At 37.9% G+C, this 26977-nt stretch overlaps 1 protein-coding gene across 1 annotated transcript in view; it reads left to right on the top strand.

The window, feature by feature from the left end:
- The window catches only part of Ccdc150 (coiled-coil domain containing 150), a 135748-nt gene that overhangs the window by 102234 nt on the left and 6537 nt on the right, over positions 1–26977 (top strand). Inside the window, exons 19-25 of the mRNA XM_027925000.2 lie at positions 881–974; positions 1750–1919; positions 5513–5639; positions 24752–24946; positions 25394–25462; positions 25549–25710; positions 26448–26534. Of these exons, the coding sequence (XP_027780801.2) occupies positions 881–974; positions 1750–1919; positions 5513–5639; positions 24752–24946; positions 25394–25462; positions 25549–25710; positions 26448–26534 (904 nt within the window). The remainder of the gene's footprint in view (positions 1–880; positions 975–1749; positions 1920–5512; positions 5640–24751; positions 24947–25393; positions 25463–25548; positions 25711–26447; positions 26535–26977) is intronic.

Here is a 26977-nt window from a genome sequence, read left to right as displayed (position 1 = left end):
GTATTACTGAGATAATTAAAGCTGGACTGGGGTTGTAGCTCAGTGGTGGAGCACTCTCCAACCATGCATGAGGCCCTACTTTTGATCCTCAGCAACTGGGAAAAAGAAAATATATATATGTATTTGACTACTTTAGTTTGAATTATTTATTTATTACTATCCTGTTTCAAGATTAAAAATTATTTTGGGTGAACTATTCTGAGAACTAACTACTTCTAGCCTTGTTTTACAAATAAGCTCTTCTTTGTTTTAAAAATTATATAAAATTTTCCTTTTAGGTTAAAGAACAAATGGCCTGAGTATAACAGGGCTTCTAAAATACATTGTATGTATTAGTGGTGCAAGTTGCCTCTGTGTTGTGAGAGAATAAATGGATTCTACTTTCTTCATTGTGCTTATATTTTTTTACATATTGTGAAAATATATTATCTTTGAAGTAAAACCAAAAGTCAAGAGGACAATATTAAAAATATTGTTTGCCATTCACAATAAATTTCTAAGGAACTTTGTATTTAGAATCAAAAATCTCATCAGCAAAATAATCCTAATAAAAGTGATGAGTTTTTTTAACAATTAGTGATATAGGTAGTGTAAAATTACCAGCCTATGAGTTATTCAGAAACATATATTGATAGCTTAATGCATCAAGCCAAGTTGAACCATAGATGGGACAAGTTATCTAATTCCTTAGGAGCCTTAGTTTATTTCTCTGAAGCTGAGACTGTAATTGTCATTTACCAACTCAGGTATTTTGAGCATTTGTGACCTACTACATATGACGCTCTTTGAGCGTCTTAGAAGAAAAGTGTCCTGAAACTCCAAATGGTATAATTCTTAGATGATTCTAATCTAGAATCACTCTTGGGCTTTTTATTTTTAGGGCTCTAAATCAACAGAGGGTGCAGAAGCTAGAAGCTGAAGTGGACCAGTGGCAGGCCAGAATGCTTGTTGTGGATGCACAGCACAGCAGTGAGGTAAGGGCCAGGTGTTTAAAGATGAAAATACTGAGCTATTTTATTTTATTAGGATGTTGCTGTTTGAGAAAAATTAAGTGAAAAAATCAAGTAAATTTCTTTTTCACTCAAGTCTGAGTTTTTAAGCAGTGACATACTTAAAAATTGGAAATGAACCTAATTTTAAGCCTCACAATGAGTCACTTATTGGCAATCCAGGAACATAATTATGACTAATATTCTTTGTCTTGTATAGTCCACATCTTTTCACTTAATGCACAAATGATTTCAGAAACTAAAAGACTTAGAAACATAACATAATCTCAAAAATAGCTGGAATGATCCCACTGTTAATAAGGAAACACAAACATGTGTGCACATACATAAATATGTATCTATGCATATGAATATATATAAAATATGCATGGATATTTTATATAAATAAGTCTTTTTGGAAGAATATACAAGAAATAGTTGCCAGTTTTTATCTCTCCTAGGGAATGAAACCAGAAGGTGATAGGATTGGGAAGAGGAATTTTAGTTACAATTTTTGAGAAATTAAGCTGGCTCTATTTTCCAAAGCTCTCTGATGATCACTGCAGCATAGCCTTCCCATTGCCTTCTAAGAGTCTCCTAAGCAATCTCTAATAAATATGTTCACTTATATTCCAGGCACCTGGAAACCTGTTCCTCGTTCCAACTAATTATTTCAATGGCACTTGAGGATACAGTGTAAGGAATGTAATGGGCTTCTTGCATCTATTATAATGGCATTAAAAACACTCCTCTCTTTCAGATGGAGCCTCTACACAAAGCTCTAGAAATAGCAAGAGAAGACAACAGGAAATTGGCCTTGAGCCTGGAGCAAGCTCTTCAGACAAATAATCATCTGCAATGTAAGCTAGATCACATTCAAGAAAAATTGGAAAAAAAAGAACTTGAGCGGCAGAATTTGGAAACCTTCAAGTAAGGGCAATATAGTCACAGTAAACTTGGGAAAGAGCCTCTGGAAGAGTAAGACCAGTTCATTTACATAAGCCAGTTAAATGCTTTTCTCCTACTTTGAGCTAGTACTCAAGTAAAACCATAGTAAAAAACCAAGCCTAGCTGATCACCAGCAGATAACAGCTGGCTGGCGCATGCCCATTTGGTTCTCCTTTTCATCTCTTCCTTCTCCCATGGTCAGGTCAAGCTGCTTCCTTATGTGAAGGTTAAAAAAAAATTAAATAATATTGATTGGAAAGGATTCTTACATTGTTTCTTCCAAGCTTATGCATCCTTTTGAAGCATGATTTGGACAAGGAATAAGCAGTCTAGGTAAGACTAGAATGGAACAATTCCATCTAAGTAGATGTTGAACCATTAATTATTTTCAATTTTGACATGAAATTAGTTAGATCAAGCCCATCAAGTTCAGGACAAACCACTTAAGTTTTGTCTTAAGTTAAAACCTAGGTAAATATGATTTAGATACTAATATTATTAAATGAAAATTTATACCTAAGCTAAATGCAGTATGCATGTAGATCTTTGTTCTTTTCAGTTAGTGTACATGTTGATATAGGAGACAGGAATGAACTGAAGCAGAACAAGGTATTTTTCATATATGTGATCTGTGCAAATTTTATATTCTGATAAAATGTTAACAATTACTGCCTCAAGACTACTCAGAATTAGTTAAAACAATATTGTTTATGTAGTGGTTGGCCAAATCACTTAAAAACCCCTCAGTAGCCAGGCACAGTGGTGTACACCAGAAATCCTAGCAGTTTGGGAGGGTGAAGCAGGGGGATCACAAGTTCGAGATCAGTCTCAACAACTTTGCAAAACTCTATCTCAAATTAAAATAATAAGGGCTAGGGATATAGTTCAATAATACAGTGCCCCTGGGATCAGTTCCCAGTACCAAAACCAAAATAAAACAAAAACCCAGAACTCTCAATGACAACTTAGGTAGATAGGGTTTAGATAGCTAATAAATTATTTCAAACCCTGAAAATGCTCCAGGTAACCATAAAATATAATCCCTCCTCCTACTGCTAAAATGATCATAGCTGGATCATTTAGAGGAAAAGGGTGAACTGAAAGTCAGAGGTCTCCTTGCAGCATTTGCTTCAGAATTTACCTTTATGTCACTGTTTAATAGTTCATGTTTTCATCATGCTTCACATAAGACCTGTCAGCCTCTTGAAATTATGCAGGAAGAAAGACCAAGTTTGGTAGATTGTGTTTTAGACATGTTGGTTTTGAGGTAGAATTTTTAGACTGAGAAATGGAAGCCCAATTTTGACAAGAAGTTAGAAGTTGAAATTCATACTTTACAAAGATGAAAGCTGATGTCTTTGGGTGGGTTAGTGTGCCCAGAAAGAAGTCTAGGAAGTGAACCAAGGTCAGAACTTGGGGGATCCACTACATTTCAGGGGGAAGGAACAAAAGTCAGAAAGGAAGCATTTATAGAGGCAAGGAAAGAATTTGGAGGATATAGAGTCACTGTAGGCAGAAATGAGTCAGATGCTACAAGAGTGGCAAAAACAATGAGACCAGAGACAGAGCATTAATCTTTGCAACTGGTACCTGCTGAGCATCCTTCAGTTAGTCAGTTTTTGTCCATCTAGAAAATTAAAAGGAATAAGTGATTGATGAGAAAAGGCAATGGTGAAAAGAAAGATTGAATAGTAGTTCATGAAGAAAAGTAGTAGATGAAGAAAAGTTATTCTGCTAGGGTCTTGTTTTAGGATAGGAGGAACTGGAGCATGATTGAAGAGTAGGGGAAAGAATCTTATAGAAATGGAGAAAAATGAGAACAAAGAAAAGTAGAGGGGTTATCATTGAAATTGAGGTTATGCATTTCTTCCTCTGAGATCAGAAGGAAAGGAAAAGAAGGTGGTTCATTATTCAGAGAACCAGTGGTGGATGGTCTGATATTTTTCTTAGAAGAAATTAAAAGCAAATTGAATAAGTTCTAGAGATGTATATAACATAGTGCCTGTAGTTTACAGTGCTGTACTATATTGCTTAAACTTTGTTAAGAGGGTAGATTTTATGTTATGTTTCAGAGTTGGAGATGGATATGAAAGTTGAGGGTAAAAGGAAAATTAATTTTAAAAATTAAATTTAAATTAAAGTTAATAAAAACTCAAATTGCATTTGAAAAATACAAATTACATTTAATAAAAATTAGAATTTTTAGGACTAGATAATAGTAGCTGACATGTATTGTGCTGAGCACTTCCTTTTTTACTGTGACTATTTGATGCTAGGTACTGTTGTTATTCCCATTTTACAGATAAGGAAACAGGCATGGAAAGATGATTTACTATAACAAGATCACATATCATCTTGTTAGAGTTGGGATTTAGATCTAGGCAGCAGCAGGCTGACTCTAAAACCTCTAGTCTTCATCACTTTGCTAGAATAAGCACAATAAATTTAAAGACAATTTAGAAAGTTGTTAAGAAAATAAAAAGACAATACCTGCTACACAAATAATGGTTTGTTCCCTTTATGGAACTCCATGTATTTTTTTGTCCATTTTTTAGATTGGTGTGGGTGGGGAGGAATGTGGGTATGTAATAAATAACAAAATAGTCATCTCCCTTGACTTCGGATCTCCCATCTGTTTATGTGGTGCCATTAGAACAAGTGTCAGCAACTTTTTTGAGATGATGTGCCGAAGTTGATTGCCATGTTCCCACCTGAGGACCAGGAAGTAAGGGTGGGGCACAGTTGCAGTTGTCTCCTGCAGGTCTCATTCTATAGACCAAGCCAAGTAGACTAGCTGAGTCCATTAGCAGAGGTACTTTTAGAGGCACATGAGGAATGTGGGTATGTAATCCAAATAAACACAAAAGATGCTCAGGAGGAGAGTGGGGAAAGGAAGATTTCATGGCAAGGCAGGCTCCTTTTGCTCTTTGAGAAATACAGATAATCATGGAATAGTGCCATACTAAGGCATTAGTATTTGGAGGCAAATAAGAGAAGGTTAAAACTGGAAGAAGCCTAGCTGTTGTTTGAGTCCATTCTTTTTAAACCTTTCTTGGAGTCACCTATACTTGTAAGAGTCAAAAACTCACACCCACACATAATATTTTGCATATCATTTCAGGGTATTTCAGCATCTTCAAAAGCCAAATCTTGGATCTTGACCAAGGAACCCAAGTTAAGAATGCTGATCTAATATAAGACCCTCACTTCAAAGATAAAGAAATAATAACAATTTGAAGTTAAAACTTTAAGGAGTGAATAGGTGATAGCAAAAAAAAAAATGATAAAATGAAAAGTGTCTCAAAGTATGACTGCTTCTGCTAATATTTTTCCTATGATTTATTTCACTCTTTTGATGAATCTCTTAATATAGATGGACATTTGGTTTTTGTTTTTAATGCTGCAGGTAAATGGACCTTTTTTTCTCTTAATGAATTCCAAATGAGATTCAACTAAAGACTGATCTTGTTTGTAAATCACACACATTTTGGAGAGTTGTTCATTCCTCTCCAAATCTTTCATGCTTCCTGAGATGGTTTCTAAAGCTTATTTATTGTCTGTCTTCCTCAAAACAGAGAACATATGGCTGAGGAGTCCAAAGTAGAAGCAGAGTTGCATGCTGAACGCATAGAAACTCTAAAAAAACAGTTTCAAACTGAGAGAGACACTGCAAAGAAGGCAGCACAACGGGAAAGTACTGAGGTATGAAGTCAAGTGACAAAGCTTCCCTCTAGGTGAATGCCTTTTAAGAGGATAGCCAGCTGAAGGATTTCAGAGGATGACTGCATTTGTTCTCTGGCTCTTCTCATTCCCCTCTGGTCAGCAAGTGAGATATAATTTAGCCATCTCTATGCTGTTTGTAAAGCTACACTTTCTGATATACAGTTCTCTGCCCTGGGAAGGAATGCCTTGAGGAGAACTTTTACAGCAGAGAGCAATAACTGAGCCAGACAGAGGAATGAGGAGACTGCCTTTGATGGAAACCCAGTCACATCTCAGTTCACTTAACCAGCATCCATTGTGCATCCACCTTCTCCAGAGAGCCACAGAATCAAGCGGTAGGAGATATAGTCCCTGCTCTGTGCTAAATAACCCTGGTTTAATTGTGATCTCCACTCTGGACATGAGACAAACAGGGAAGACATCAGAGAACCTTTCTAGGATAGCTAGAGGAAATGTACAGTTTTGGAGGAATTCAAAGTAACAAAGTTTATTTTAGGCTGGCGCTAGAAGATAGGAAACTTAATGAAAGTATAGCTTTGAGTTTGGTGGAAAGGCAGGGCTGGACACTGTCTATAGGAACCCATGTAAAGCTGAGTTAGAAAAACCAACAGGACATAAGCAAATTAGAAGGAGCCCCTCTGACCAGACATTTAGGAAATGTTAGAGGGAGAGTGGTGAGCATAGGCAGCCAGGTGACTGTTGGCCTCACCTGCTAGACAATTCAGTGTGAACTGTTAGGTGAAAATGGAGTGATATAGGTTTCTGAGCAAAGAGGTTATATAAGAACAATTTTAAGAGTTAATGTGACAGCAGTACAGAGTAGGGAAGACGGCAGAGGAACTCTAGGCCTGGAAATACAAGAAAACCATGGCAGTTAATTTGGGTAATGGATGATTAGGGCCAACCCAAATAGTTCTCCTGAAAATTTAGAAAGATTAAGTCAGAAAGCCTTTCTTTAAATTTGTTTTTTGTGGTTGTAGATGAAGAGAATGTCTTTATTTTATTTGTTTATTTGTTTGTGGTGCTGAGGATCAAACCCAGTGCCTCATGCATGCTAAGCAAACGCCCTGCCGCTGAACCAGCCCTAGCCCCAGCCCGTAAAGCCATTTTAATAGAAAAATAGTCAGACATTAAATGTATAATGAACATGAAGAGGAAGAAATTAAACAATTCCAAGATTTGATTAAGATGGCTGGTGTGAGTTTTTCCAAATTTGTTAGATTCAGTAATTGTCATTGACAGATCTCATTAACAAGCCAATATAGATATATAGAATGGTTTTATAAATTGCAAAATGCTACATAAATATAAATATTATAATGAGCATATTAAGTGGAAAACAAAAAAAATGCACTAAGTGTAAAAATGTATCTTTAGTCAGAGATTTTTGTTCAGAATGCTTATAAAACTGAAATCCTTTAACAACAAGGGTCAATGAGATGGTGAAGTTGTAAGAAGACCTCCCTGGGAACAGTGAAAATGTGACATGAGTGAGCAGGTAGAAACAGCAGTGGGTCATGTGCAGTGCCCCTCATTAGCTGTGTGTTAATTTATTCTTTAGTGACTTAACTTTTGAGTATTAGTTTCTCCAGTCACAAAATAGAAATCATCACAACTATGGTCCAGGTTTGTTTTAAGAATTAAATTGAAAAGTATTTGTGAAGTAATTATCATGCTGCTTAAAATTAGTATAAAGTGAGTAGTGGTTTTGAGGCTCTTTTTTTTTTATTGGTTGTTCAAAACATTACAAAGCTCATGACATATCATCTTTCATACATTTGATTCAAGTGGGTTATGAACTCCCATTTTTACCCCAAATGCAAATTGCAGAATCACATCCGTTACACATTCACATTTTTACATAATGCATTATTAGTGACTGTTGTATTCTGCTACCTTTCCTATCCCCTACTATCCCCCCTCCCCTCCCCTCCCATCTTCTCTCTCTACCCCATCTACTGTAATTCATTTCTCCCCCTTGTTTTCCCCCGCTTTCCCCTCACAACCTATTATATGTAATTTTGTGTAACATTGAGGGTCTCCTTCCATTTCCATACAGTTTCCCTTCTCTCTCCCTTTCCCTCCCACCACTCGTCTCTGTTTAATGTTAATCTTTTCCTCATGCTCTTCCTCCCTGCTCTGTTCTTAGTTGCTCTCCTTATATCAAAGAAGACATTTGGCATTTGTTTTTTAAGGATTGGCTAGCTTCACTTAGCATAATCTGTTCTAATGCCATCCATTTCCCTGCAAATTCCATGATTTTGTCATTTTTTAGTGCTGTGTAATACTCCATTGTGTATAAATGCCACATTTTTTTTTTATCCATTCATCTGTTGAAGGGCATCTAAGTTGGTTCCACAGTCTAGCTATTGTGAATTGTGCTGCTATGATCATTGATGTGGCAGTATCCCTATAGTATGCTCTTTTAAGGTCCGCAGGGAAGAGTCCGAGAAGGGCGATAGCTGGGTCAAATGGTGGTTCCATTCCCAGCTTTCCCAGGAATCTCCATACTGCTTTCCAAATTGGCCACACCAATTTGCAGTCCCACCAGCAGTGTACAAGTGTACCCTTTTCCCCACATCCTCGCCAGCACTTATTGTTGTTTGACTTCATAATGGCTGCCAATCTTACTGGAGTGAGATATGGTATCTTAGGGTGGTTTTGATTTGCATTTCTCTTGCTAGAGATGGTGAGCATTTTTTCATGTACTTGTTGATGGATTGTATGTCCTCCTCTGAGAAGTGTCTGTTCAGGTCCTTGGCCCATTTGTTGATTGGGTTATTTGTTATCTTATTGTTTAATTTTTTGAGTTCTTTGCATATTCTGGATATTAGGGCTCTATCTGAAGTGTGAGGGGTAAAAATTTGTTCCCAGGATGTAGGCTCCCTATTTATCTCTCTTATTGTTTCAGAAAAAACTTTTTAGTTTAAGTAAGTCCCATTTGTTTATTCTTGTTATTAACTCTTGGGCTATGGGCGTCCTATTAAGGAATTTGGAGCCCGACCCCACAACATGTAGATCGGAGCCAACTTTTTCTTCTATCAGGTGCAGAGTCTCTGATTTGATATCAAGCTTTTTGATCCATTTAGAGTTAACTTTTGTGCATGGCGAGAGAAAGGGGTTCAGCTTCATTTTGCTGCATATGGATTTCCAGTTTTCCCAGCACCATTTGTTGAAGATGCTATCCTTCCTCCATTGCATGCTTTTAGCCCCTTTATCAAATATAAGAAAGTTGTAATTTTGTGGATTGGTCTCTGTGTCCTCTATTCTGTACCATTGGTCCACCTGCCTGTTTTGGTACCAGTACCATGCTGTTTTTGTTACTATTGCTCTGTAGTACAGTTTGAAATCTGGTATCGCTATACCTCCAGATTCACACTTCCTGCTTAGAATTGCTTTTGCTATTCTGGGTCTTTTGTTTTTCCATATGAATTTCATGATTGCTTTCTCTATTTCTACAAGAAATGCCGTTGGGATTTTGATTGGCATTGCATTAAACCTGTAGAGAACTTTGGGTAATATCGCCATTTTGATGATGTTAGTTCTGCCTATCCATGAACAGGGTATATTTTTCCATCTTCTAAGATCTTCTTCTATTTCTCTCTTTAGGGTTCTGTAGTTTTCATTGTATAAATCTTTCACCTCTTTTGTTAGGTTGATTCCCAAGTATTTTATTTTTTTTGAGGATATTGTGAATGGAGTGGTTGTCCTCATTTCCATTTCAGAAGTTTTGTTGCTGATATACAGGAATGCCTTTGATTTATGCGTGTTGATTTTATATCCTGCCACTTTGCTGAATTCATTTATTAGTTCTAGTAGTTTCTTTGTAGACCCTTTTGGATTTTCTAGGTATAGAATCATGTCATCTGCAAATAGTGATAATTTAAGTTCTTCTTTTCCTATTTTTATGCCTTTAATTGGTTTTGAGGCTCTTCTAGCTTTAGACAAAGCTGCGGTTAAGGTAATAGTGGAATTCTAACAGGGAGTTGGTTGGGTGCTGATAGAAGACTGTAAAGTTAAGATCTAAAGGAAGAAACTAGTATGGAGAGAAATGGTACAGGTAATCTTCACTTTTTCACTTCATTTCTTGTGTTCAGCACTACCATCCTAGAGAATATCACCTTTCTATCATCTCACTTCATCTCTCAGCTGCCTCTTCTTTTTAAACTGTAATTAGCATTGACTTAAAAAAATTATGAAAAAGGAGACTCACAAAAGTATTTCAGTAATCACCGCACTATTTTTCCATGAGAAAAGCTTAACCAAATCCTTATGAACAAAAAACAGTATTTTTTATTCTAATTAGTTTTACATGATAGTAGAATGTATTTTGACCTATTATACATATGTGGATTATAACTGCTCATTCTTCTGGTTGTACATGATGTAGAATTACATTGGTCATGTAAGCATATATGCACATAGGATATTAATGTCCAATTTATTCTATACAATTAGTCAACAAATATATGAAATGTTCTATGTGAGGTGTAGACAGCAAAGATTTTCTCCCATTCTGTAGGCTCTCTCTTCACATTCTTGATTATTTCCTTTGCTAAGAAGAAGCTTTTTAATTTGATTTCATTCCACTTATTGATTGTTGATTTTACTTCTTGTGCTTTAGGAGTCTTGTTGAGAAAGTCAGTCCCCAAGCCAACATGATATAGATAGATTTGGGCACAGGGTCTCTGATCCTAGTGCCTAAGTCTTTGCTCCACTTTGAGTTGAGTTTTGTGCAGGGTGAGAGATAGGGGTTTAATTTCATTTTGCTGCATATGGATTTCCAGTTATCTCAGCATCACTTGTTGAAGAAGCTATCTTTTATCCAATGTATGTTTATGGTGCATTTTGTCTAGTATGAGATAACTGTATTTATGTAGGTTTGTCTCTGTGTCTTCTCTATTGTACCATTGGTCTATGTGTCTGTTTTGATGCCATTACCATGCTGTTTGTGTTAGGTCTTTGTTATAATTTAAGGTCTGGTATTATGACGCCTCCTGCTTCACTTTTTAAAAAATTTTTATTTTTTAGTTTTAGTGGACACAACATTTTATTTCTGTATGGTGCTGAGGATTGAACCCAATGCCTCATGCATGCTAGGCGAGCACACTACCACTAAGCCACAACCCCAGCCCCTCTTGCTTCACTTTTCTTGCTAAGAATTGCTTTGGCTTTCCTGGGCCTCTTAATTTTCCAAATAAATTTCATGACTACCTTTTCTGTTTCTCTGAGGAACGTCATTGGGATTTTAACAGGAATTGCATTAAATCTGTATAGCACTTTTGTTAATATGGCCATATTGACAATGTGAATTCTGCCTTTCCAAGAACATGGGAGAATTTTCCATATTCTAAGGTCTTCTTCAGTTTCCTTCTTTAGCATTCTATAGTTTTCTTTTTTTTTTTTTTTGCATTGAAATTGATTTTTTTTTAATTTTTATTGTTGGTTGTTCAAAACATTACATAGTTCTTGATACATCATATTTCACACTTTGATTCAAGTGGGTTATGAACTCCCATTTTTACCCCGTATACAGATTGCAGAATCACATCAGTTACACATCCATTGATTTACATATTGCCATACTAGTGTCTGTTGTGTTCTGCTGCCTTTCCTATCCTCTACTATCCCCCCTCCCCTCCCCTCCCCTCCCCTCTTCTCTCTCTACCCCCTCTACTGTCATTCATTTCTCCCCCTTGTATTATTTTTCCCTTTCCCCTCACTTCCTCTTGTATGTACTTTTGTATAACCCTGAGGGTCTCCTTCCATTTCCATGCAATTTCCCTTCTCTCTCCCTTTCCCTCCCACCTCTCATCCCTGTTTAATGTTAATCTTCTTCTCATGCTCTTTGTCCCTACTCTGTTCCCAGTTACTCTCCTTATATCAAAGAAGACATTTGGCATTTGTTTTTTAGGGATTGGCTAGCTTCACTTAGCATAATCTGCTCTAATGCCATCCATTTCCCTGCAAATTCTATGATTTTGTCATTTTTTAATGCAGAGTAATACTCCATTGTGTATAAATGCCACATTTTTTTTATCCATTCGTCTATTGAAGGGCATCTAGGTTGGTTCCACAGTCTTGCTATTGTGAATTGTGCTGCTATGAACATTAATGTAGCCTGTCCCTGTAGCATGTTCTTTTTAGGTCTTTAGGGAATAGACCGAGAAGGGGAATAGCTGGGTCAAATGGTGGTTCCATTCCCAGCTTTCCAAGAAATCTCCATACTGCTTTCCAAATTGGCTGCACCAATTTGCAGTCCCACCAGCAATGTACAAGTGTACCCTTTTCCCCACATCCTCGCCAGCACTTGTTGTTGTTTGACTTCATAATGGCTGCCAATCTTACTGGAGTGAGATGGTATCTTAGGGTGGTTTTGATTTGCATTTCTCTGACTGCTAGAGATGGTCAGAATTTTTTCATGTACTTGTTGATTGAGAGATCTTTAACCTCTTCTGTTAGACTGATTCCCAAGTGTTTTATTCTTTTTCAGGCTAATGTGAATGGGGTAGTTTTCCTAATTTCTCTTTCAGTAGATTCATCACTGATGTATAGGAATATATTTGATTTATGGGTATTAATATTATATCCTGCTACTTTGCTGAATTCGTTTATAAGTTCTAAAAGTTTTCTAGTGGAATTTTTTTTGGGGGGTTCTTTTAAATATAGAAAAATATCATCAGCAAATAGGGATAGTTTGAGTTCTTCTTTTCCTGTTCATATCCCTTTAATTTCTTTCCTTTGCCTAATTGCTCTGGCTAGAGTTTCCATGACTATGTTGAATAGAAGTGGTGAAAGAGAGCATCCTTGTCTTGTTCTAGTTTTTAGAATAATCTTTTGCTAGTTTTTAGAAAAATTTTTAGAACAACTTTTCTCCATTTGAAATCATGTTGGCCTTAGGTAAACATATATAGCTTTTACAGTGTTGAGGTATATTCATTCTATCTCTAGTTTTCCTAGTGTTTTGAACATGAAGGGATGCTGTATTTTGTCAAATGCTTTCTCTGCATCTGTTGAGAGAATCATATGATTCTTGTCTTTAAGTCTATTGATGTGATTTAATGATTTCCATATGTTGAACTAACCTTGCATCCCTGGGATGAACCTCACTTGATTGTGGTGCACTATCTTTTAAATATGTTTTTATGTATGATTTATCAGAATCTTATTGAGAATTTTTACATAACTTCATCATGGGTATTGGTCTGAAGTTTTCTTTCCTTGATGTGTCTTTGTCTGGTTTTGGTATCAGAATGATACTAGTTCATAGAATGAGTTTTGAAGGGTTCCCTCCTTTTTTATTTCATGAAATAATTTGAGGAGGATTTAGGTGTTCTTCTTTGAAGGTCTGGTAGAACTTGACTGAGAATCCATCTGGTCCTGAGCTTTTCTTAGTTTTAGGCTTTAGATGGCATTTTCTGTTTCACTGCTTGAAAATGATCTGTTCAGATTGTGATTGTCTTCCTGATTCAGTTTGAGTAGGTCATATGTCTCTAGAAATTTCTCAATATCTTCAAGATTTTCTATCTTATTGGAGTACAGATTTTCAAAATAGTTTCTGATTTTGTCTGTATTTCAGACTACTGAAGTGTCCATCATATTTCCTTTTTCATCACAAATTTTAGTAATTTGAATTTTCTGTCTCTCTTCTTTAGTGTAGCTAAGGGTTTATTGATTTTATTTTTTCAAAAATTAACCTTTTGTTTTGACAATTTTTTTAATTGTTTCTTTTGTTTCAATGTCATTGATTTCAGCTCTCATTTTAATTATTTCCTGTCTTCTACTGCTTTTGGTGGTGGTTCTTCTTTTTCTAGGGCTTTGAGATGTAATATTAGGTTATTTATTTGTTGATTTTTCCATTGTTTTAATAAATGAGCTCAATGCAATGAATTTTCCTCTTACCACTGCTTCATAGTGTCCCAGAGATTTTGATATATTGTGTCACTATTCTCATTTACTTCTAAGTTTTTTTTAAATTTCATACCTGATTTCTTCTGCTATCCATTTGTCATTCAGTAATGTATTATTTAGTCACCAGGTGTTAGAATAGCTTCTATTTTTTCTTTTATTGTTGATATATAATTTCATTCCATTATGATCTGATAGAATGCAAGAATTCTCTGGTTTTTTTTCTATTTGCTGAGAGTTGCTTTGTGGCATAAGATATGTGTGCTGCTGAGAAAAAAGTGAATTCTATAATTTATTGATGAGATACTCTATATTGCCTGTTAAGTCTAAATTATTGATTGTATTATTTAGTTCTATAGTTTCCTTTTTGTTTGATGGATCTATTTGGTGGTGAGAGAGGTGTGTTAAAGTCACCCAAAATTATTGTATTGTGGTCTATTTGATTCTTGAAATTGTGAAGTGTTTGTTTGATTTATGTAGAAGCGCCATTGTTTGGGGCATAAATATTTATAATTGTTATGTCTTGTTGATGTATAATTACCTTAAGCACTATGAAATGACTTTCTTTGTCCCTTCTGATTAACCCTGGCTTGAAGTCTATTTTGTCTGATATAATAATAGAAACCCCTGTTGTTTAGGTGATCTATATGAGTGATATTGTTTTTCCCATTATTTCACCTTTAGTCTGTGGATGTCTTTTTCTGTGAGGTTCTTTGGAGACAGCATATTGTTGGGTCTTGTTTCGTAATCCAGTCTTCCAATCTGTGTCTTTTGATTGATGAATTTAGGCTATTTGCATTCAAGGTTGTTATTGAAAACAGATCTTTATTCCCTATCATTTTTATTTATTTCTGGTTTTTAATTTGTATTAGTTTCTCCACTGATTTCATCTTCATGGAATATTTTGCTGAGAATGTTCTGTAGTGCAGGTGTTCTAGTTGTAAATTTTTTTAAACTTTTGTTTATTATGGAAGGTTTTTATTTCATCGTCAATTCTGAAGCTTAATTTTGCTGGGTATAGCATTCTTGATTGGCATCCATTTTCTTTCATAGCTTGGTATATGTTATTCCAGGACATCCTAGCTTTGAAGGTCTGGATTGAGAAATCAGCTGAGATCTGGATTGGTTTACCTCTACACTGTAATTTGACATTTTTTCTCCCAGTCTTTAAAATTCTATCTTTATTGTGTATGATATACGTCTTCATAATAAAGTTTTTTGGTCTGTTGTAATTTTGTACATTTGGTGTCCTGTAAGCCTCCTGTATTTGATTTTCTATTTCATTTCTTACAATTTGGTAAATTTTCTGATATTATTACATTGAAAAGATCATGCTTTGTATCTCCACATCTTCATGTACCCTGATAAATCTTAATTTGGTGTTTTTATGCTATCCCATATCTCTTGGAAGTTCTCTTCAAGATATCTTAACATCCTCTATGTTCAACTTTATTTTTTTTTGTAGTTGTAGATGAACAGCATACCTTTATTTTGTTTCTTTATTTTTATGTGGTGCTGAGAATTGAACTCAGTGCCTCACACATGCTAAGCAAGTGTTTTGCCACTGAGCTATAGCCCCAGCCCTCAACTTTATTTTTAAGATTATATATTTCATCTTCCTTGGCTGAAATTCTGTCTTCCAAGTGGTCTAGTCTGTTGATGATTCTTCCTATTGAATTTTTAATTTGGTTTATTGATTCCTTCATTTTGAGGATTTCTGCTTGATTTTTTTTCAGAATCCCTATCTCTTTATTGAAGTGATTGTTCACCTCCTGAATTTTATCTCTGATTTTATTCTTTACATCGTCCTTTACCTCATGGATCAGTTTAACCCTGTACACTCTAAACAACTTTTCAGACATTTCTTCTACTGTGGATCAATGGATTCTATTAATGGAGCATCTTAGTTTATTTAGGGAAATTCCCTTTTCTTATCCTGATTTTGTGTCTACCCATCTATCAGTGTAGATCTTAGGCAGTACATTTTCTACCTTGTAGATTTATAGTGTCCCTGAAGGCTTCCAGGACCACACCTTTAAGGGGAAGACCAATATTAACAGCAACCAATGCAAACAATATACAGCCTTAAACCAAATAGCTCCTACTGTGATGTCTATAGTTTTGTCACAATAAACAGAAATGATAATTTTAGTTATTGCCTACAGTAAAAACAGTAAGTTTGCAAAAGAGTTTACAATTTCAGGTGGTGGACAAAGAACAGAAGTTGTGTAAGGTTTGATGTTTATGAGAAAGTAAGAGAGGAGATAGAAGTTAAAAATTATAGGAAGAGTGAAAGAGGGAATAACAGAGATTGGCTGTTAGCAGGAGAAAAGAGAAAGAAAATCAAGGAAAACATATAAGAGAAAAAATATGTATAAAATAAAAATTTTTTAAAATGAAAAATAGAAAAAAGTAAAAATAAAGAATACAAAACAAATATACTGTTCATACATCCTATTCCTCAATAAACTGATGCATGAAAAATAATTGGTTTCAAAAATGATAGAAATGTGAGAGAAAAAAAAAGGAAAGGTAAAAACTAAAACGATCTCGAGGAAAAATTGACAGTTGTTTCCTTTGGAGTTCAAAAGTTTCTCAGCTTCACTTCTTTTTTTTTTTAATTTTTTATTGTTGGTTGTTCAAAACATTACAAATTTCTTGATATATCATATTTCACACTTTGATTCAAGTGGGTTATGAACTCCCATTTTTACCCAATATACAGATTGCAGAACTACATCAGTTACTAATCCATTGATTTACACATTGCCATACTAGTGTCTGTTGTGTTCTGCTGCCTTTCCTATCCTCTACTATCCCCCCTCCCCTCCCCTCCCCTCCCCTCCCCTCCCCTCCCCTCTTCTCTCTCTACCCCCTCTACTGTCATTCATTTCTCCCCCTTGTATTATTTTTCCCTTTCCCCTCACTTCCTCTTGTATGTACTTTTGTATAACCCTGAGGGTCTCCTTCCATTTCCATGCAATTTCCCTTCTCTCTCCCTTTCCCTCCCACCTCTCATCCCTGTTTAATGTTAATCTTCTTCTCATGCTCTTCGTCCCTACTCTGTTATTAGTTACTCTCCTTATATCAAAGAAGACATCTGGCATTTGTTTTTTAGGGATTGGCTAGCTTCACTTAGCATAATCTGCTCTAATGCCATCCATTTCCCTGCAAATTCTATGATTTTGTCATTTTTTAATGCAGAGTAATACTCCATTGTGTATAAATGCCACATTTTTTTTTATCCATTCGTCTATTGAAGGGCATCTAGGTTGGTTCCACAGTCTTGCTATTGTGAACTGTGCTGCTATGAACATCGATGTAGCAGTGTCCCTGTAGCATGCTCTTTTTAGGTCTTTAGGGAATAGACCGAGAAGGGGAATAGCTGGGTCAAATGGTGGTTCCATTCCCAGCTTTCCAAGAAATCTCCATACTGCTTTCCAAATTGGCTGCACCAATTTGCAGTCCCACCAGCAATGTACAAGTGTACCCTTTTCCCCACATCCTCGCCAGCACTTGTTGTTGTTTGACTTCATAATGGCTGCCAATCTTACTGGAGTGAGATGGTATCTTAGGGTGGTTTTGATTTGCATTTCTCTGACAGCTAAAGATGGTGAGCATTTTTTCATGTACTTGTTGATTGACTGTATGTCCTCCTCTGAGAAGTGTCTGTTCAGTTCCTTGGCCCATTTGTTGATTGGGTTGTTTATTTTCTTATTGTCTAATTTTTTGAGTTCTTTGTATACTCTGGATATTAGGGCTCTATCTGAAGTGTGAGGAGTAAAGATTTGTTCCCAGGGTGTAGGCTCCCTATTTACCTCTCTTATTGTTTCTTTTGCTGAGAAAAAACTTTTTAGTTTGAGTAGGTCCCATTTGTTGATTCTATTTATTAACTTTTGTGCTATGGGTGTCCTATTGAGGAATTTGGATCCCGACCCCACCGAATGTAGATCATAGCCAACTTTTTCTTCTATCAGACGGCGTGTCTCTGATTTGATATCAAGCTCCTTGATCCATTTTGAATTAACTTTTGTGCATGGCGAGAGAAAGGGATTCAGTTTCATTTTGTTGCATATGGATTTCCAGTTTTCCCAGCACCATTTGTTGAAGATGCTTTCCTTCCTCCATTGCATGCTTTTAGCCCCTTTATCAATTATAAGATAGTTGTAGTTTTGTGGATTGGTTTCTGTGTCCTCTGTTCTGTACCATTGGTCCACCCGCCTGTTTTGGTACCAGTACCATGCTGTTTTTGTTACTATTGCTCTGTAGTATAGTTTGAAGTCTGGTATCGCTATACCGCCTGATTCACACTTCCTGCTTAGCATTGTTTTTGCTATTCTGGGTCTTTTATTTTTCCATATGAATTTCATGATTGCTTTCTCTATTTCTACAAGAAATGCCGTTGGGATTTTGATTGGCATTGCATTAAACCTGTAGAGAACTTTGGGTAATATCGCCATTTTGATGATGTTAGTTCTGCCTATCCATGAACAGGGTATATTTTTCCATCTTCTAAGATCTTCTTCTATTTCTCTCTTTAGGGTTCTGTAGTTTTCATTGTATAAGTCTTTCACCTCTTTTGTTAGGTTGATTCCCAAGTATTTTATTTTTTTTTGAAGATATTGTGAATGGAGTGGTTGTCCTCATTTCCATTTCAGAGGATTTGTCGCTGATATACAGGAATGCCTTTGATTTATGCGTGTTGATTTTATATCCTGCCACTTTGCTGAATTCATTTATTAGCTCTAATAGTTTCTTTGTAGACCCTTTTGGGTCTGCTAGGTATAGAATCATGTCACCTGCAAATAGTGATAATTTAAGTTCTTCTTTTCCTATTTTTATGCCTTTAATTTCTTTCGTCTATGTAATTGCTCTGGCCAGTGTTTCGAGAACTATGTTGAACAGAAGTGGAGAGAGAGGGCATCCCTGTCTTGTTCCAGATTTTAGAGGAAATGCCTTCAATTTTTCTCCATTCAGAATGATGCTAGCCTGAGGCTTAGCATAAATTGCTTTTACAATATTGAGGTATGTTCCTGTTATCCCTAGTTTTTCTAGAGTTTTGAACATAAAGGGGTGCTGTACTTTGTCGAATGCTTTTTCCGCATCTATCGAGATGATCATATGGTTCTTATTTTTAAGTCTATTGATGTGGTGAATAACATTTATTGATTTCCGTATATTGAACCAGCCTTGCATCCCAGGGATGAAATCTACTTGATCATGGTGCACAATTTTTTTGATATGTTTTTGTATCCGATTCGCCAGAATTTTATTGAGGATTTTTGCATCTAGGTTCATTAGAGATATTGGTCTGTAGTTTTCTTTCTTTGAAGTGTCTTTGTCTGGTTTAGGTATCAGGGTGATGTTGGCCTCGTAGAATGAATTTGGAAGTTCTCCCTCTTTTTCTATTTCCTTAAGTAGCTTGAAAAGTATTGGTGTTATTTCCTCTTTAAAGGTTTTGTAAAACTCTGCTGTATACCCATCCAGTCCTGGGCTTTTCTTAGTTGGTAGTCTTTTGATGGTTTCTTCTATTTCCTCAATTGATATTGGTCTGTTTAGGTTGTCTATATCCTCCTGACTCAATCTGGGCAGATCATATGACTTAAGAAATTTATCTATGCCTTCACTATCTTCTAATTTATTGGAGTATAAGGATTCAAAATAATTTTTGATTATCTTCTGTATTTCTGAAGTGTCTGTTGTGATATTGCCTTTTTCATCCCGTATGCTAGTAATTTGAGTTCTCTCTCTTCTTCTCTTCGCTAGCATGGCTAAGGGTCTGTCGATTTTGTTTATTTTTTCAAAGAACCAACTTTTAGTTTTGTCAATTTTTTCAATTGTTTCTTTTGTTTCGATTTCATTAATTTCAGCTCTGATTTTAATTATTTCTTGCCTTCTACTTCTTTTGCTGTTGTTTTGCTCTTCTTTTTCTAGGATTTTGAGATGAAGTATGAGATCATTTATTTGTTGTTTTTTTCTTTTTTTAAGGAATGAACTGCAAGCAATGAATTTTCCTCTTAGAACTGCTTTCAATGTGTCCCATAGATTCCGATATGTTGTGTCTGTGTTTTCATTTATCTCTAACAATTTTTTAATTTCCTCCTTGATGTCTTCTATAACCCATTGATCATTCAGTAACCTATTGTTCATTACCCAAGTTATGTATGCTTTTTCCTTCCTTCTTTTATTGTTGATTTTCAGTTTCATTCCATTATGATCAGATAAGATGCATGGTATTATCTCTACTCCTTTATATTGTCTAAGAGTTGCCCTGTGACATAATATATGATCTATTTTTGAGAAGGATCCATGTGCTGCTGATAAAAAAGTGTAACTGCTTGATGTTGGGTGGTATATTCTATATATGTCAATTAAGTCTAGGTCATTAATTGTGTTATTGAGTTCTATAGTTTCCTTATTCAACTTTTGTTTGGAAGATCTGTCCAGTGGCGAGAGAAGTGTGTTGAAGTCTCCCATGATTATTGTATGGTGGTCTATTAGACTCTTGAACTTGAGAAGAGTTTGTTTGATGAACATAGCTGCACCATTGTTTGGGGCATATATATTTATGATTGTTATGTCTTGTTGGTGTATGGTTCCCTTAAGCAGTATGTAGTGTCCCTCTTTATCCCTTTTGATTAACTTTGGCTTGAAATCTATTTTATTTGATATGAGTATGGACACTCCTGCTTATTTCCGAAGTCCATATGAGTGATATGATTTTTCCCAACCTTTCACCTTCAGCCTATGTATGTCTTTTCCTATCAAATGCGTCTCCTGTAGGCAGCATATTGTTGGGTCTTGTTTTGTGATCCATTCTACTAGCCTGTGTCTCTTAATTGGTGAGTTTAAGCCATTAACATTTAGGGTTATTATTGAGATATGGGTTGTTCTTCCAGCCATATTTGTTTATTTCTGTTACTAAACATGGTTTGTTTTCCTCTTTGATTATTCCCCCCCACCCTTTACTGTCCTACCTCCCACTGTTGGTTTTCATTGTTATTTTCCATTTCTTCTTCCTGTAATGTTTTGCCGAGGATGTTTTGAAGAGATGGTTTTCTAGCTGCAAATTCTTTTAACTTTTGTTTATCGTGGAAGGTTTTAAATTCATCTTCCATCCTGAAGCTTAATTTCGCTGGATACACAATTCTTGGTTGGAACCCATTTTCTTTCAGTGTTTGAAATATGTTATTCCAGGATCTTCTAGCTTTCAGAGTCTGTGTTGAAAGATCAGCTGTTATCCTGATTGGCTTACCCCTAAATGTAATGTGCTTCCTTTCTCTTGTAGCTTTTAAAATTCTCTCCTTATTCTGTATGTTGGGCATCTTCATTATAATGTGTCTAGGTGTGGATCTCTTATGATTTTGCACATTCGGCGTCCTGTAGGCTTCTAGGATTTGGGATTCTGTCTCATTCTTCAAGTCTGGGAAGTTTTCTCGTATTATTTCATTGAATAGATTGCTCATTCCTTTGGTTTATAGTTCTGTACCTTCCTGTATCCCGATGACTCTTAAGTTTGGTCTCTTTATGTTATCCCATATTTCTTGGATGTTCTGCTCATGGTTTCTTAACAGTCTTGCTGAGCTGTCTATGTTCTTTTCCAGTTGAAATACTTTGTCTTCATTGTCTGATGTTCTATCTTCTAAGTGTTCTACTCTGCTGGTAGTATTCTCCATTGAGTTTTTAAGTTGGTTTATTGCTTCCTGCATTTCTAGGATTTCTGTTTGTTTGTTTTTTGTAACCTCTATCTCCCTGTATAGTTGATCCTTTGCTTCCTGGATTTGTTTGTGTAATTCATTGTCGAAGTGATCTTTCATTGTCTGATTTTGCTGTCTAATGTCTTCCTTGATACTCCAGATCATCTGAAGCATGTATATCCTGAATTCTTTATCTGACATTCCATCTGCTGCAGCTGTTACCTCTTCTAAAGTTGAGTTGATCTGCATTGCTTGTGGTCCTTTATTTCCTTGTCTTTTCATACTGCTTGCGTTTCTTTCTGCTTGGTGAAACTGTTGTGTTTTTTAAATGTTTTTTTCCCCTATATATGTATATTGCTCTTGTATAGTTGAAAAGTCTCCCTTGCAGGGTCGGGCGGCGGTCTGCCTACCTTGCAGGCGCAGGCAGCGGCTCTGCTCTCTCCTTACTCCAATTGGGGTGTCGTGACTACCACGCCGGCAGGTCACTGGGCCTGTTCCGGGCGCAGGCGGCGGCTCTGTTCTGCCCCTACTCCAATTGGGGTGACGAGTGTACCACGCCGGCAGGCCACCGGGCCTGATCCGCCTGTCGGTTGCAGGTCTGCCTACCCTGCAGGCGTGGGCGGCGGCTCTGCTCTGCCCCTACTCCAAATGGGGTGACGTGTCTGTCGCACCGGCAGGCCACTGGGCCTGACCCACTGGTCGGTCACAGGTCTGCCCACCTTTCAGGCACGGGTGGCGGCTCTGCTCTGCCCCTACTCCAATTGGGGTGTCGTGACTACCACGCCGGCAGGTTGCTGGACCTGTTCCTGGCCCGGGCGGCGACTCTGCTCTGCCCCTACTCCAATTGGGGTGACGTGTGTACCACGCCGGCAGGCTCCTGGGCCTGATCCGCCGGTCTGTCGCAGGTCTGCCTACCTTGCAGGCGCGGGCGGCAGCTCTGCCCTGCCCCTCCTACCACGCCTGCGGACCGCTGGGCCTGATCTGCAGGTTGGTCGCAGGTCTGCTCACCCTGCGGGCACGGGTGGCGGTTCCGCTCTGCCCCCACTCCAATTGGGGTCACGTGACCACCACACCGGTGGGGCCTGATCCGGGAGCGGGCAAAGGCTCTGCTCTGCCCCTACTCCAATTGGGGTGACGTGTGTACCACGCTGGCAGGCCGCTGGGCCTGACCCGCCAGTCTGTCGCAGGTCTGCTTACCTTGCAGGCGCGGGCGGCGTCTCTGCCCTGCCCCTCCTACCACGCCCGTGTACCACTGGGTCGCGGGTCTGTCCACCTTGCGGGCGCGGGTGGTGGCTCCGCTCCGCCCCCTCTCCAATTGGGGTCACACGATCACCACGCCGGCGAGGCACTGGGCCTGCTCCGGGCGCGGGTGGCGGCCCGGCTCCTCCCCTCTGGCTCGACGACAAATCGAGAGCGACTCGGGTGTCTGTGACTCACCCTCCCTACCAGGAGACCAACTGTTTCTGTCGCTGCTGGTATTGATGAAGTTCTCTCCTCCGCCGCTTTCTGATGACATCAGATCTCTGCCATGTTGGTATCCTATGCGAATGGCAGCATTTCGTTCCCTTTGCCGGGTAACCAAAGCAACGGGTGAGTCCTGACCGGCCCTCAGCAGGACCCGGACCGAGAAGCAGTTTCCGCGGGCTCCTTAGCCCTGGGCCAGGGCAGTTCCGGGAGCCGGAACTCCGCCGCTCCGTGCTTGGTGTATGCTCTGATAGGAGCAGGGTCCAAGAAGCAATTTCCGCGGGCTCCTTAGCCCTGGGCCAGGGCAGTTCCGGGAGCCGGAACTCGGCCGCTCCATGCTCAGTGTATGCTCTGATAAGAGCAGGCTCCAAGAAGCACTCAGGCACTGAGCCTGAGTAATCTGTCTGCAAGCCGCAGGCGAATGGCAGCCTGAAATTACCTGTTCTATGGCTGAATGAGCTGCAGTCAGTCGAAAACAGGGATGGTGACGTCAGCTCTCCAAGATGGTGGCTGCTGGCCTCCTCTGTGGTCTGACCGGTGCAGAGAACCGAAATGGACCGCTTCCTTCCCCCGTCTCGAACCCAAAATTCAGCACTGAGTACGGTGCTTGCACGGCTGGCAGAAACTGCAGCGCTGTATCCCTGCGTCGCTATCTCCTCGTTTCCCAGCGCACGCTGAAGACTCTAGCCGCGGGGCGATTTGCTGAGGAAGCAGTTTTACCCTCCGTGCGACAAATCTCTCGCGTTTGAGTCCCCGTAGCCGATCCTCGTGCGATGGAAATCCTTCCTCCAGGTTCCGGAGCACCCCACTATTGCTGGAAATTACTGTCAAGATAGCCTTTAGCCGTCCTGACTCGTCATAATCCCACACAGTGACGCAGCACACGGGGGCAATGCACTCCCCTCGCCGCCATCTTCCGCTTCTCAGCTTCACTTCTTAGCAGTTAAGTGGGTGGGGTTTCTAGGGTGAGAGGGTTAATCCAGGAGTGGTATCGCCTAGAGGGTGGGGTATAGACTTAGGTATACTTCAATCTCTTTGCTGAATGCCAGTTGGTCTGGAGATTTTAAGTCAGCACACCTCCAGTGCCCAGCAATTGCCATGCCATGCTGGATGATTGCATCCCTGGAATGTCTTTTGGGTTCTATTCGTGTAGTGTAGGAGCCTGTTCTTAGCCCACTAGATTGCCTGCATACCTCACAATTCCTGGTCTCAGATTCAGTCTCCAAATTCAATCTCTCCCACCTCTACTCTTTTGAATTCCTGGTCAGGCATTTCTCTTCCCAGTGGGTCCTGAAAGCAGCATGATTAGAAGGGGAGAGGGAAGCCAAGTGGGTTTCCTCAACCAGTATTACCCTGTGTAAACCTCTATCCATGCTTGATTTTTCTCCTGGTCACTTTGGCACACTCTCTGTCATGCAGCATAGGTTTGCCCAGCTTGTTTTTTGAGCTAGACTTGGGCTTCAAAAAGAAATATTATAAAAACATATGCAGTGAAGTTGACAGCTGACAAGTTTAATGATAAATTACCATATAATTTATTTTCACTTCTCAAGACATGAGACTGCAAATGACAGAATGGCAATAATTATTGTGTACCAGGCTTCACATTCTTTCTCTACATTTTATTATTTAATTTAGATTTATGAATATCTTTTTCATACTTTTAGGTTGATGAACCTGAGGCTTGAGAAAGTTAATTGCCCCAAATTACTCAGATAGTAAATAGTGAAGCTCAGAGTTGAACTTAGGAGTCTGTCTGACTCCAAAGTCATGATCTTTAACTGCGAACAAGGAATATACATGTATGTTCTTTATCTATTGTAAGAAATATTTTATTCTTTAGTATTTAAAATTATGAAAATCACTTGATCTGTTGCTCTATAAATCTGCTTACTCCAACATCATTATCATGTTGCTTATTCTCCTTTTTAAAAGACAGCAAAATATAAGAACAAAACTAAACAAGCTTCTCTTACCAAATGGTAGGTAAAAATGTTCCAATTTTTTCCTTTGTGTCCTAAGCTGAAGAAAGCCCTTGATGAAGCCAACTTCAGATCAGTGGAGGTATCCCGAACCAACAGAGAGCTGCGGCAGAAACTTGCAGAGCTGGAAAAAACACTGAACAGTAACAAGGAGAAAATAAAGAATCAAAAGGCCCAAATAAAACTCCACTTATCCACTAAGATGAATAATGCTCAGAATGTAGAGAGAATGAAGGTGTCTGAGACATTCTATGTCCCTAAGTCTCCCCTCACTTTCTTAGTGTGCTATGAAGATCCAGACAGTCATGGGAGTCTAAGAAAGAAAGATTTTAGAGCCTTAACAGAGCATGTATCCTCTGAGATTTTACAGCCACAACTGGGAAGTGGGCAAATTGCCTTTGTGGGACCATCTCTATTTTAGTGGAGATGTATCTCTGTAAATGTTTGGTTTCTTATTAGCTGCCAGTGTCACATTCTGGCTCCCCATCTGTCTTCTCTGTGTTGATTGTACTGCACTTTGCTCTTTGCGGGTCAGTAAGCCACATAGGAAAGAGCCCAACAGGAACCAAAGTTATAAAACCTTGGTTCTCATATGGGATTCTGTCATTTAAAGGCAAAAAGAAAAAGCTGCTTTTCCCATTGATCATCTTTTTTTTAATGTTATTTCTACATTTACTTTCAGCAAATAGAAACAGAATTGAGGCAAATGGAGCTAATTAAGGATCAATATCAGAAAAAAAACTATGAACAGGTAGATGATTTCTACAATCTGTTTACTATTCATTACAAAATTCCAACTTAGATACACTAAATATCTTCCTATTTGTTCTCTGCCAGTCATTGAGTATCCAGAGATTCGTATCTGAAATGAGTAACCTGCAGAAAGAGATGCAGCTGTTAGCCAAGAGCCAATATGAAACTTCAGCACGGAATAAACAGCAAGAGCTGCGACTAATAGCAGAGCAGAAAATGAGGCAGGAATTAGAAAATCGGTGTCAGGTAAAAGGTTTCTTAAGATTCTTTTCAAAGATTATGAGCAGATGGCCTGTGCCTAAAACCAGCATTATAGCATCTAGGTTTTCTAGATTCGGTAGTAGAAAACATATTTAAAATTTGTTCATCTTAGTTAAGTTCTTAGAAGAGTAATACCTAGGAAGAAGCCTGAGCTTGGAATATGGCAAATGTTTTCCATTTTCAATTTAATAAGTGTTTACTTTTAAAGAAAAGCTAGAGTTCACATTTGTAAAATATCAGTTACTAAGTAGTCAGACTTCTGAAGTGGATTTCATAGTCTTTAGGAAACATATACCCATTGATTCTTCTCTATAACATAGATGCATACCTGTTGCTATTATAGGAATTTTAGCTATTCCTAACCTAGTAAAAAAGTGTGACATTATATTGCTACAAAGGTACTTCAAGAGAGCATTGAATTCTTGTCTTCCAATAGGGATTGTCTACTATGAAAGGTATCTCTCCAATTCTGAAAAGAGACATTAATCACTTTCTCGCAGCAGAATTCATAATTCAGATCAGAATCTGTAACAATATACGTATTGAAGAGTGTGAATTAGACTAGTGATAAATTTGTATCTTGTATTTTGGTAGCACCTGAAATTCAAAAGTGTATAGAATACTAAAATACTACTTTCATAATTTGGTTGCTGTATTACATATTTGAAAGTTCTTTTATATGGTACATGGGATGTTTTTAAAAATCTTTCTCACATCTTCAGGAATTGGGAGAAACTGTTAGACACCTGAAGAAATGTAAAGAGGCAACGGAGAACAAATTGAAAGAAGCCAGTGTGGAATCAGAACAGGTGAGCCAGCCCATAGCCATAAAGACTTAGACAATAGCCTTGAAACACACAAGTGAGTTCATCAGTTGTCATGAGTACAACAGGCAAGAACCAATAATTTACTAAGTAAAGTCTCTATTGTAAAAAATAAGTAGTTTTTAGATTAAGAGTCTATGTCTTGATAATAGGTAATAGAATACTAAGATATTAATTGAATGTTGAAGTCTCTAAGTTTTGACCACTAAATATAAGGGAAGACCACCATGTGTGTTGATTTTACTGCATTATTTGACTTGAATTAAGAAAATTGGAAATTCTTTGTTATATCAATAACTAGAAGCATAAAGTATGTCCTAATATGTGAATTTGCTTTCTCTGTTCTAAACGTAAATTGGGGGAGGACTGGGAAGATCGCAGAGGAAACAAGGTTGCTTTCCAAGCTACTCTGTGGTGTGAGACCAAGA

The sequence above is a fragment of the Marmota flaviventris genome, chromosome 11 (genome assembly GCF_047511675.1).
Source record: "Marmota flaviventris isolate mMarFla1 chromosome 11, mMarFla1.hap1, whole genome shotgun sequence".
Classification (NCBI taxonomy): Eukaryota; Metazoa; Chordata; class Mammalia; order Rodentia; family Sciuridae; genus Marmota; species Marmota flaviventris.
Note: the sequence above shows the minus strand (reverse complement) of the source record. Positions and strands in the feature narration are given on the sequence as shown.